General features: G+C 36.6%; 2 protein-coding genes across 2 annotated transcripts; one reads left to right on the top strand and one right to left on the bottom strand.

The window, feature by feature from the left end:
• Positions 1-1,626: 1,626 nt before the first annotated feature.
• LOC113235753 (probable RNA 3'-terminal phosphate cyclase-like protein) lies at positions 1,627-9,011 on the bottom strand. Its single transcript, XM_026471641.1, has 6 exons — positions 8,641-9,011; positions 8,370-8,555; positions 5,546-5,715; positions 3,898-4,032; positions 2,810-2,980; positions 1,627-1,895 (listed from the first exon to the last, which is right to left on the bottom strand). The coding sequence occupies exons 1-6, from the start codon at positions 8,930-8,932 to the stop codon at positions 1,704-1,706; spliced, it is 1,146 nt and encodes a 381-aa protein (XP_026327426.1). The 5' UTR covers positions 8,933-9,011; the 3' UTR covers positions 1,627-1,703.
• A 1,218-nt stretch (positions 9,012-10,229) lies between these two features.
• LOC113235855 (exosome complex component RRP40) lies at positions 10,230-11,290 on the top strand. Its single transcript, XM_026471777.1, has 2 exons — positions 10,230-10,967; positions 11,249-11,290. The coding sequence occupies exon 1, from the start codon at positions 10,230-10,232 to the stop codon at positions 10,938-10,940; it is 711 nt and encodes a 236-aa protein (XP_026327562.1). The 3' UTR covers positions 10,941-10,967; positions 11,249-11,290.
• Positions 11,291-13,022: the final 1,732 nt, after the last annotated feature.

Here is a 13,022-nt window from a genome sequence, read left to right as displayed (position 1 = left end):
CCTTGTGTAATTATATAAATAAAAAATACATATTTATTCAATAGGTGCCGAAGGTTGGACGCAGTCAGTAGTTTTACATACATTCGACATGACTAGGATAGTTGCCTTTGCCAAAATAAATCTCCCATCACTGTTTGATTTTGTTTTATTTTATTCAACACCTTGTTAGGCACGCCGCTTATTGACGGGACTTTAAAGTAAATAATAATGGTCGTACCAACAAAAACAAAGCTGCGGCACACTTAGGCTCTAATTACATTACGGCAGAACGGAATTGAAGTGAATTTTTATAACGATATTGTACGGACAACGGCACATCAGACTACACATTTTTGTTCGAAAATCGCCTCTAGTGCAATGGAACAAGTACGTCAATGTGTAGTTTGATATGCTGGCGTGTGTACATAGCATAATTAACTTCCAGGGTGAACATGGTGACCGTCAGGATGGCTGGTCGCCTGTGGCGTCTGGCACTGAGTGTATATTCCAGAATTGCTACCTTTTCTAAATAATTGCTACCTTTGATTTATTGAGAAATTTAAAAAAATAATTGACCAGCCATTCTGATATCAGGATGGCTAGTCGCCACTTTGTTCAGCATGAAGGGAGCAGATTTTCCAGAAGTATGTATCACAAATAATTGCTATCTATTTGCTACTTTCACGAATGGTATACGCTTCCTATCTACATTAGTTTAAAAAATGTAAACGATTAAAAATTTTACGAAGAAGTGCGAGGACGGTTGGTGCGTGAGTGACGGGACTGACTAGCGATCTGGTTGGCCTTCAAAGTGGCGAGAGTGATAAGGTCGTCAGGGTCGTTGAGGACTTCCCTTGGCCGACGGGTCCTATTTACGCGGTGGGGTTGTTCCCTGAGGGGGTCGTAAGAAGATGCAGCCACCAAGAGGGGGTTGGGGTGGTGAGGAGCAGAGTCGAAGTATTTCCTCGATGCCTGTTTCATGAATTGGGCTATTGTGGGGAGTCGTAAATCTATATGGAGGTTAGCGTTGCGCAGGTACCACGGGGCACCCGTCGCGTTGCGCATGAATCTATTTTGGAGAGCCTGCAGACGGTGTATTAACGCGGAATTTGCCTGAGCGAATGCGACGCTGGCGTACGTCATGATTGGGCAAGGCGGTGGCGCGTTCGCCGCTGGCTTATATAGACGCACGCAGTATGCATGTGTGTGTATCTCGTCGATAGTGCGCACAAACATGCTAAGCGTTAACATTCGTCAATTGAAGCTTCGAGGAAGAAGGGCAAAAAAATATATTTTGAAAAAAACAATGAAAATTAGTTTTGATCTGAGTTAATGAAGTTTACTGTCGATTGTGTAACTTACAAACTTACACAATCGTTAAAAATTTCGCTTCTATTCCGTTCCGCAGCGATTATACGTTGCTCTTGTTAGCAGTGGCAGGTGTGAAAATTGTTGTAAGTAAACCCGGAGCAAAACAAAAACACCTACCTTAAGAAAAAGTGGCGCCTTGGCGACACTTAACACAACTTATTAGCACACAAGGTACTGGTACAGTTTATTTCACTGGTTAACTTATTCTACACTTAAAACTTAGCACAAAATGTCGTATTGGATTCGTGGAAAATTTTAGGCAAGCCGTGTAAATCGAGTTATGTGGACGCCTCGCCATTGCTAGTTAGGTATAAAATAAATGCAAGATACTATTGTAAATTATTTACGTTTATTTATAAAGTTCTCTTGCTAATATTAACATATCCAATGCCCACACACGTCAATTTGACCTTTTGCGCGGAGGCCGTTTCTTCGTAGTCGCTGTCGACATCATCGGTTCTCTGAACTTCCAGTTTGAACATGACGCCGAAGAACTCCTTTAGGTGTTGGAGGAAAGCTATAGTGTAGTCTGATAGAGGACCCACCTGGAATTTACATTACAATTTGATTGAGAAAACCTGGACTAGACTATAAAATGTTTACAACATAATACTGCCCTTGGAACATGATACTGCCGTTGCATACATATTCGGGATCAGGGCCCCGATTCAGAACTCTTCGATATTTCAACCGAATCGTTCGATTGGATGTCTTCTCGAATCGAAGGACCCTTATTCCGAGTTCAACGTTCGTTCGTTCGATATCGTTATCCAACAGCGTTAGTCGGTAAAATAGATTATAAGTAAAATGAAAACCCTTTTATATACATTTTTAAGACTTTAAACATTGACTTACAATTATATGGACGTCGGGTCCGCGCTAAAAAGTGTCCGAACTTATAGGGCGTTAAAATCGTATACAGAGCGTCATTCACGCTTTAGTCTTCGTTTGTTCGACTGACAGCGAAGCAAGCAAAATTAGACAGTACTGCGATGACATTACAATTTAAATTCAACGTTTTAGCTTTTTTCAAATTCCTTTACATGTCACTACGTTTAAATAGGTTGACTTGGGACATTTTTTTCGTGGTTTTTGTATTAGACCCGTCGTCCATATAATTGTAAGTCAATGACTTTAAAGGCCTAAAATATAGGAATGCATTAGTCTTGCACTAAAATAAATTAATAAAATTGAACAAAACTCAGACTTTATTTAAAATAATAAGAGATTTCCATATTACATTCTTGCTTTGTAAACAATAGGACGTTCGGTAACTGTGTTCTGAATAACGTTTGTATCTTTTCAAAAAGGCACAACTGAATACAATTGTGCCTAAGCCGGTTTTACAGACGTGTCGTATCGTGACGCGTTAGAACGGTATCGATACCGGTCAGAAGAGGTCTTAAAATTTATTTAGCGTAGTGCTGGTTGGAGTTATTAGAATGTATTCAATACTCACTATACATTCGCTAACGTCCTTCTGTCCCAAGGACATCCACAGCGCGAGTAGCCACTGGAAGGACGAATCAACAGCTCCGCCGCGGTATACCTCATCTAGCAGCTTATGTGCGCACTCGTGGCCTAAGTCCTCGGGAAGTGTGATCTCGCCGGAGCCGGCATCTACAGATTTCTGAAGTAAACAATGACGCATCTGAATAACTGCGAGCTCGTAACACAACGATAGTGGCAACTAAGTAGACGGTGACCCAGCAAACAACAGTACCGTAAATGTGCCGCTAAATACAGAAAAATCAAAGTGCCCACAGTTACAACGGACAGACTTAAAGTTGGGCCCCACTAAAGCCGTGTACTCATTAGCGACCTATAGCTGTAACGTGCAGACAGTGTGTACGCTTGAAACAGTCTTTAACTAGACGGTTCATTACGAACCGCACGCGTACCGTTCGCGGCAAGCTCACGAACCACATACACATTTAAGTTAATATATTTTTTTATTGTAATTTAATATATTATGTATATGCATGATAGTTAATATTTTTGACTATTATACAAGTTTCTTTGGCATTGTATAGAATACCTAAGTATTGTATAGAATGCCGGCCGTAATTTTTTTTGCATTTCCGAGCTGGTTCGACCGTCTTGTGGGTTTCGGTTAGGTTAGTATATGTAAATGCTGCTAGAAGTATATTTGTCTGCGTTATTTTATTTCAGTCTACAAGCAAAGGAAGGAAAAATTGGAAAGATGAAGGCAGTCACGCCAAATAAATCACAACAAAACACAGGCCTGCTTCTGGTCCATGGATCAATGCTTCATATGATCATATGCTTCCACGGGGATTCAAATCATTGACCTCTACCCTAACCCTGTATCGCGGGTGCCATGGACACACGCATAGACAACCACAAATTACACCCAAACTCACGACAGAAATAAATGTAGGCCATACAAATATTTCTCCCGGCACGAGAATCGGACCCGGGACCTCTAGCGTGGCCGGAGCATGGTAACCGTTCGGCCGCGGAGGCAGTTACAGATAGGTCATAGTACTCACTCTCCCATTATTATAAATGATAGCAGTTACTCACAGCTTCAGCACAATAGAAGGTTTTTTCGTTAGTTTCAGCGACGAGACTGATACCGAAGCCGGGACTCTTGCCCGCGTTGGGCCCGCGGCACTGGTCTGTGTTTATGTACACATCTGGTAAGAAGTTAAGCATTACCTGTAAGGAACATATTAAAGAATTTTTTCCGAGTGTTCGATCTTTGTATTAATAAATTATAACAAACTAGTGGAGTAATTCACATAAAAATAATTGAATATCAATTCAATAAAAATTTAAATATCATGAATAGCGACATCTCTAGCTGTGGCTGGTAGCTGTAAACGTATCTAACTGGGTGAGGAAATATCGTAGATTTGTCATAGATGGCGCTATGGCTAAAAAGTCATTGAAAAACCAATACAAAGATACGACGCAACCACACTCAAAAAACACAAAAATTCGTGAGGTCCGCTGGTTCGTTCCGTGTCTTAGTTGGCATAGCGCCTCGCACAGTATGCTAGAAGTCGTCGATTCGAATCCGGCCGGATGAAAGGAATTTTTTCTGAGTTTCTTTTCTTTGTATTAATAATTATAACATATTAAAGTTTAGAATTAAACTTGGGTTATCTACTGTTGTTATCAAATTTCTTTATCCTACAGGTATGGTGGATAATAATAACTCAAATTTCAAAGAGCCCACGGTCCCTTTCCGAAAAGATGAAGAAGCAGAAAGGGGTTGCATTAATGCGCGTCTCATTTGCTCCAATGATGGATGGCCGTAGCATAGTTCAAGTTTTAAAATTGAATTTAAAGCAGGACGTAAATATTTTAAAACAGTCGTGAAAAACTAGAACATGCTACCCTGAAATTTTTTTCGATATGGTGCTTTTGCCCTTTCTACCAAACACCGACGATTTTTACTCCCAATATACTGTACACCAATTTTTATATTAATGCATTATGTTAGGTAGGCTCGCATATGGGCTCCTTAGGCTAGATACGAGCCAAAATCTTGCAAGTGCGCAAAAAAAAAGCACGCGCAAGATTTTGGCTCGTCTAGTTTGTACGTTACACAATTGACCATAAAGTCCATTATGCTATGTACAATATCGTTACAAAAATTCGCACCTATTCCGTTCCGCCGCAATATAAATTGAGCCTTAGGGGTCCATGGAGCACAGGTTAAGAAACCCGGTTTAGGCGAAGTTATAAAATTGCTTTTTTAGATTTAAAAAAGGTTACTACAAAATGCAACCTGACAGAGGATGTCCGTAAAAAAGACCAGCAAGCCCATATCCCATCCGAGTCTCGAAATCAGATGGGTTTCCAAGCGAGAAGATGAACCTGTAGGTTAGCACGACAGGGCGCGACTTGCGCGAGAGCGACATAAAGCGCGAGATCTCTGCGAAAATGGCAGTATGTCGCACTTTATATCGCTCTCCCGCTAGTCGCACCTTATCGTGCTAGCCTTATTGATTCTTACTATATCTTTCTAATTTGTGAGTTAAATCAACTATTGTACCGATTTGAAATGTCAAAAGTTTCCGAACGACCAGTTGTGAATCGCAATTATGCGACTCGGAACAGACGCAGTTTCCAATCGGGAGAGGCAATCAAAATCAAGTTGCAGGTAGACTAAACTATTACTAGCTATAGCTAATGCAAGAGTTATATACAGAATTTAACTTACACCTTTAGCAGATTCTACAACTCTGTTAGCCATTGTCGGCGAGACTCGCAGAGCATATACAACTCCACGTATCCGCTTCACCAGTCCCCATTTTGTCCATTGCAATGGCCGCAGGTGCCGGCGGACTGGGCATTTGAATACTACCTCGCCCCCGCCAAGTGGTGGCGCTCCTAGGATTTGAAGAAAAAAAGAAAGAATTATCTTGACTGTGTAACGGGGACATGTGCTTTGAAACGAGACAATATGTAAGGGGCCCCTGTGAGCGGGGAGTTACAGAACCACCCATTTCTGAGTTACACGAGAATGTCAATTTAACCTTAAAACCTAGCAAAAAATGCAAATTATTGACTATGAATATCTGAAATTAAAACATAATTTAGGAAATGCAAACAAATTCTCTTCTGGCTGCCGTGTCACGCTTGCTTAGCTCGGTCTACTTGTTCATACACTAACCAAACCTACTGAATGACGCAGCCAAGATTTGGCTTATGTAAAATACATCTGTTTTCTTTTGATTTTTATGTTTAATTCATAGGTATCAATTAAACTAACGAAAATTAAATAAAACATGAAGTCTATAAGTACTTCAAAATACTATATTTATTACAATCAACACCACACACAGCCTATTTTTTATCACACATTTAGATACTTTCACATTTCGTAATATTCATATAGTTTATTGAATTACAAGGTACCAAAGGGTTAACAATATTTTAAAAATTACAGCAACATAACATTTCAAATGTTGGTAGTAGTGTGAGTAATGTATGTTAGTGATGTTAGAACTTATCTTTATGTTAGTCATGCCTTAACCTATGTTAGCCTTAAACTATGTTAATAATGTTAGTAACTATCTTATAATCTCAATTACCTCTCAGTTTAACTTGAGCTTTGCTATAATGGACGAAAGTTGAAAAATTACATAATTAACATTGACTTACAAATTAATTACCAATGAAATGTGATACCGTTTGTTTTGTAATTAGATGTTTTGCTGTTTTTGCCACACTACCGAATGGAACAGCCATTGTTAGAGATATTATCTTTATTACAATAAATAATGGCGCTGTACAATTTCAGCTTTCTAATTTATGATTTCAGCACAAACGAGAGTTGATATTTAAAAGTGATATAAGGCCTATTTGCCTGATGAGTTGCCAGGGATGGATGGCTCGTATTTCGCCTCTATTTCTGATTATGTACTTGATCCTAATTTTATAGCTTTTAGAGTTCCTCAAATAAGTCTCAGTGAAAGATTAAATTCTTTCTTCACCATGAATGTTCCATGAGCCAGTCACTAAACTCTCCCTTATGTTGATCCTTGGGGCATTGCAATCTGGTGCAACAAATCTGTATTCTGGATCACTATGATTAACTTTTCTGTGTATATAACCCTGCTGCGGAAGGCAAGCATATGATCTCCAATAATCACTATGTACTATAGAGCCTTCCGCAACATATTTTGAATAAGTGGCACCAATATCTCAGCTGACCTTCCGTTGTTGGGACACACTTCCAGCCTGAGGTCATCACTGCTGTCTTCAATAATTCCCAGAACCCAATGACCTTCAATACACCTTTCGCTCCACACGCAAAATAGGCGCCATGATGTTGAGTTGCGGACACAAGCCCGTTACACCAAGTACCAAGTACATCTTCTACTGTGGTATTTTCTTATCCAAATTTAGATTTGTCAATTTGTACTATTTTATTGGGTCCTCCGAATTTGGTAGACAATACAGCTTCACGTTAGAATGCAGTCTCTACTTTTGACCGGCATGGCTCTTGCTGCACCTGCAATAGGAATAACACATATAATTCATGTCACAACAAAATGTACAAGCTTTGACAGTAATTGCCACAACAAGCCCACTTTGCTTACTAACTGGGAAGCACTTTAGCATGCATGCAACACATTGAAGGTGGAGGAGAGGGGTGAAAGAACATTTTTTAAGCTTAAGCCATTCTGTGCGGTTTTAAAAAAGTTACATCAAAGTTAAAATGCAGGAGCGGAGTGCAGTGGAGCTTTTAAAGGCTCATGTTATTTCCAGGTGGACTTCACCTTGCTCGCTCGCTTGAGCAAAAAGTGACATATCATATGAGTACCTAATGTTAAAGGATCCATGTTAGTTCTGAGTGGGTTCCTCCTAAAGAATCTAGCAAAAGTATTGTACATAATAAAAGATATTTACCTTATGAGGGAATAAATAAAACTTAATGACGACTTCAATTAAACATAATCATTTACCTGAAAGTTTTCAGTTGACCATAGGCTGCTGATTTGCTAATGTAAATAGGTCTTCTGTGGTGAGCGCAGTCTTTTGAACTCTGAATAAACCTTTCTGTTCAGAGAACTCAACAAATTGGTTTGAAAAAAAAAAAAGAATGCCTAACTTAGTAAACACCCATCATAGACACCATTGCCCATGGATCTCATTCCAGATGAACCACTAGGTTGCGCTGAGGAAGGCCCAGGTAGGGGGTCCGCTCCAGTTGCGCAGTATTGTGTGTATTCATTGATTTAATGCTTTTTAATTGATATACTGATAAATTTTAAAAAGAATAATAAATATTATCACAAAAACAACGTGGAGGAACAAAATGCTGTGACTATTAAACACCTTCATCACATTCATAGCCTACAAAACCTTTTCAATAATTTATATCTTCAAAATGATGAGTTTCCTTAAGTTAATATTTTAAGATTAGACTACTAACTATGTACTCTATTCACCATATTAATTTCAACTCTCAACTCCAGTGTTGGTACTGTACAGTTGACCCGAATGTCTAAAAAAATTTTAAAGAAATACTTGAATACCTCTTCTAATAACCTTGAGCTCCAATCCATCATCGACAAGTATAAACTTCAACAGCATAGGTAAAGCAGCAGCCTTGATCTTGTCTACAGAGACATCCAGATCACTATGTGTTACACCTTGCAAGACTGTATTTAAAGGTTCCTTACAGAACGGGCCTAAAGCCAGTAGAATTTCTAAGTAGTATCCTGTGAAAATGACAGTTTTTGTAATATTTAGCGCAATAAATTTTGAGTTTTTAATGCAATTTACTAGAGAACATTTCAAACTAACCTATACCCCTTTGTGTACAGCAACTGTGGATCACCTGCCCACCGATCAAAATACCCGGTTGGAAATACAAAGACGTGCCCGTCTCACTCAGCTCCACTCTAGTACCGTTCGTAACCTTGTCCAACAGCCTTATTAAATTTACTTCGTACTCCCTTAGGCCTGGATCGTCGTGTGTACTTCGAATATCCTCAATCTTTATTGCACGACCACTCAGTGTAGAGAGAAGTAAACGTTGTCGGAAGTAGTTACTGCCCTTATATTTAAGTACGTCGTTTTCCATGACTGCAGGCATTTTTAGTAATAAGAACTAAAATCTACATTAAACCACAAAATACCCTTGTGGGTGCGATGCAAATGTAAGTAAACTGTAAAGGCGTAAACATAGATCATACACACTAAGCGTAAACCACATGTGAAAATGAAATCAACGAAACTGTCAATGTCATGATGACAGAAAACGCTGTTTTTTTAAAAGATTTTTTACTTGGTTACAAATACTTTGAGAAACGATTTGATTTTCGGGATCTTCATTAAATATTGTGTTTTTAATACCAGAACGGCATCAAAACTTAAGTTTTTAACTAGTTTTCTAAGCGGCGGGAGTTACTTACATTACTTAAGTTTTTACTTAATTTACAACGCGCTTATGAATTGATTTCAGATTTTTGTTAGTATATTTTTTGTATAACTTCCATTAAATGTAAATGAATATTGGAAGTAAAAGATTTCCTTTTTTTTTTATTTTCATCCAATATTTTTTAATTTTTCTGTACTAAGCTTTAAAACTTAAGTATTTCTTGTCATATATGTTCATGAAACGAATATCATTTACTGTGTGACATTTAATCTAGGTTGCCGCTTTAGCGCCTTTGTTGCTAGATCTAGGGGATTTTATGCATGTTTAGCGGGTAAAAATTTGTTTTAGCGAGAAAAAAATATTTAGCTACTTCTAGTCTAATTTTGACCGCTAGGCTCTTTTTAGAAACAAACATTATAACATGTCAATCAAATACAGTAAATTAGTAATATTCGGCCAATTTTCTAGTTCTAACGCTGAATACACGAACATAGAATCGGACTGAATAAACAAACTATCAACATCCATCCGTTCGTTTGCTGCCTTTCTCGCTCGTTACAATTAGGAATGAGGAAGACAAAAACCTATTGATTGAATTTTTTTCATTCACAGAATGATGAGATGAATATAACTATTTTTTGTTTGTTGTGTTCAAAACTAAATTAGAATAAGTGCTTTTTGATTCGTATTGTCGTAATTATTTGCAATTTTATTTACAATTTTATGTTTGTGAACCAAATTCGATATTCAAATAAGCATTGAAGTACCGCCAAAAACAAGAATGATGAGAGATGTGTGTAAAAAATGTCTAGAGACATCTAGCGGATTTTAGGAAATTATTTTTATAAACTATCGGAAAATTCCTGACCATCTAGGGACTTTCAATTATGTACAACGGTAACACTGCATTTAATATGTGATATTGTTTTGTCTTCAATTCAAAACTTTAGGCGAGGAGTAATTTAATTAATTTGAAATATTCGCAAGTCAATCTCAAACAAATTGAGTAACAATGAAGATATCTGTTGGCGACGTTGCTCTGCCAGGTGACTATAGCGATGAAATAATTACTGCCGGTGAAAAAAGTAAGGTTATACTCGGGCCCGGTCTTCGTAAGGAGCTCGACAAAGTTTACACCACAAAGGCTGGAGTTCTTCGCAAACGAGCACCAAACACGTATTGGATCGATAATTACCAGAAGCGTTATATTCCCGCGAGAGGAGAGAATGTGATTGGAGTTGTAATACAAAAAGCTGGAGACATATTTAGAGTTGACGTTGGCGGTAGTTGTCCAGCGTCATTATCGTATCTATCTTTCGAAGGCGCAACAAAAAAGAATAGACCAGAAATCCAAGTCGGCGACGTTGTTTACGCCAAAATGTTAGTGGCAAGTAAAGATATGGAACCGGAGCTTGTCTGCGTTGACTCCCATGGGAAAAAAGGACGTCTAGGTGTTCTTAATGATGGTTTCGTGTTCAAATGCTCGTTAAATCTTATAAGAAAGGTTCTCAACCCAGCATGTCCATTAATAGACTCGTTGAAAAACGAATGGCCCTTTGAATTGGCTGCTGGTATGAACGGTAGGATATGGATAAAGGCCAATACGATGAGGGAGACGATAGCTGTAGGTAATGCTATATTGGGATGTGAATACTTGAGCAATGATGAAATTAAGAACATGTGCACTAATATAGCTAGTTTATTGGCAGGGCACGTATCTTAATAGATTGATGATATTTTTGTGGTTAACATTTCGATACCTCCAATGAACACTACGCCATCTTTATTTTTTAGTCGTCTTCTGTTATTTTTGTAAACAGCAATATTTATTTGCCTTAGTAAATAAATATGGCTAGTATATAAATATGGCTGTTTAATATAAATGTAATCTTAGTTGTGCTCCCCGAATTCTGTGAAAAAAAGAAACAAGAACAAAAAAAAACGAATTTTGTAAAAAAAAGAAACAAAAAACAAAATAAAAACAGAACAGGTCCAAAAATTAAGTTGGCTTAGTGTTCATTGGAGGTATCGATTTGTAAAATATATCTAATTGTGAAATAAACTTATTTTTTTATGTAAAAATGAGTTTTTGCAATTGAAGAAAAATTTATAAGTCGTTGTCTGTTGACTTAATCTTTTTTTTTATTGCAAAATTTTAGTTTTTGTACGTTTCTATGAATAATTTATGCAACCTAAGCAGCAACTGCTAAATCCTCCTTTGAAATATATTTCAAATGCACAGTTCTGAACACAATGCGACAAATCCATTCAATAAAATCATTTGAAATTAGAATTGAAATTTATCAGATCTATCGGTTTTTGTACTGGAGCTCCTCAGTTATTTTAAATTTAATGTGTTTTCTATTTCTACCTATGGTTGTTCTTGATGGTCATCTTCACAAAGTCATAAAGTGATTTATGTATATGCTTCTATAATAAGATTCCAGTGGATAATCAAAATGTGCCATTCATGAGGTTAATAACTACAGTGAAACAGAAACTTTATACTAAAGTTACTTTGTACAGTTTCTGAGTACTTGGAAAGAGAAAATACCGATTGTAGTTTAGTTTTTGTAGGTTGTCTCGATCTATAATATTTACAAATAATTTTGTAATCAATAAATATGTACAAATGTCTCTTTAGATAGAGCAAGCCCAGAATTTCTTACTAATTCTTCTCACGGGAATCTGTCTTTGGAATAAAGAGTAAAGTTTTAATCAATATGGCAATTTCAAGTGGAATTTGTTTACCTATGAAATATAAATAAAGTAAAATGTTTAATATGTATTTGCCGAATGTAGGGCGTATTCAAATTAGAACCTTGTAGAAGCACTACAGTGGCGCGACGGCAAACTTGTGATGAAACCGCAAGTTCACCTAAGGGCAGTTTCAAATTAGACGCTTATAGAAGCACGTATGTATCACTTCAGTAATTTTTATTTCACTAAGCGTGACCGCAAAAGTGGCATGCAAGTCAATATTCTAAATATTTTTTGAAAATTAGTAGTGACGCGGCTGCAGCGGTTATAATTTTAAATGCGCCCTTTTTTTGGGCATCCAAACATGATAGATAAGTAACATTCACAAATAATACAAAATACATATAATTTCAATTTTATTTTCTTAATAATTAAAAAAATATTAATACTAAGTATGTAAAATAATTAAGGCACATTTTGAAATGTTCACATTTTCTGTTCAAACCTACGGGTAACAGACAAGCAACAGTAAATTCTTTATAATTTTTCTTAAATCAAGTGCTTTATTATAAAATGTAAAATTTTATTTATTTCTTTACAATATTTCTTAAGACTAAAGAGTATCAAGTGGCAGTGATAGTTTTTTATAGATATAAAATTTGATCTAAAAAATGTTAAAATACGAATTTGAAGATAATAACTATAGTAATTAAATATTTTGGTAAATAATATGTAATTACTCAATTTGACTTAGAATTATTTTTACTAAGAAGCCCATGGAAAGAAAAAGGGGAGTTTCAATGGGCTTCTATTTATTACTAGTGTTTAAATAAAATAGAATTCCTTCAGTCAACAATATGAAAATATCACAAGAATTTTTCACATTTAGCAGTATGTAGGTAAAGCATACAAAAAATATTTGATTATAATTTTGTTCTTTTGATTTCTAAATATAAAAGCTCTATAAAAAAAGAACAAAATTAAATACATTCGGTTTTGATTGCAATTCTGTTTTTAAAATAGTCAAAAAAAGAAAAAAGAAAAAATATGTTGCTACTTTAGAAAATATATGGTAACCATGCCTTCAACAATGAATAGTTTTCCT

This window comes from Hyposmocoma kahamanoa, unplaced genomic scaffold, assembly GCF_003589595.1.
Source record: "Hyposmocoma kahamanoa isolate Upper Pololo Valley unplaced genomic scaffold, ASM358959v1 88, whole genome shotgun sequence".
In the NCBI taxonomy this organism is placed as follows: domain Eukaryota; kingdom Metazoa; phylum Arthropoda; class Insecta; order Lepidoptera; family Cosmopterigidae; genus Hyposmocoma; species Hyposmocoma kahamanoa.
The sequence above is the reverse complement of the archived record's forward strand: the minus strand, read 5'-3'. Positions and strand labels throughout refer to the sequence as shown.

Bases quoted from the DNA above. Each gene is read 5' to 3' on its own strand.
- LOC113235753 (XM_026471641.1), bottom strand. From the start codon at position 8,932: ATGCCTGCAGTCATGGAAAACGACGTACTTAAATATAAGGGCAGTAAC. The intron at 5,716-8,369 runs GTATTCAAGTAT...TTCAAATCCTAG, and splicing joins GCTCAAGGTTATTAGAAGAG to GAGCGCCACCACTTGGCGGG. The intron at 1,896-2,809 runs GTGAGTATTGAA...TGTAAATTCCAG, and splicing joins AGGACGTTAGCGAATGTATA to GTGGGTCCTCTATCAGACTA.
- LOC113235855 (XM_026471777.1), top strand. From the start codon at position 10,230: ATGAAGATATCTGTTGGCGACGTTGCTCTGCCAGGTGACTATAGCGAT.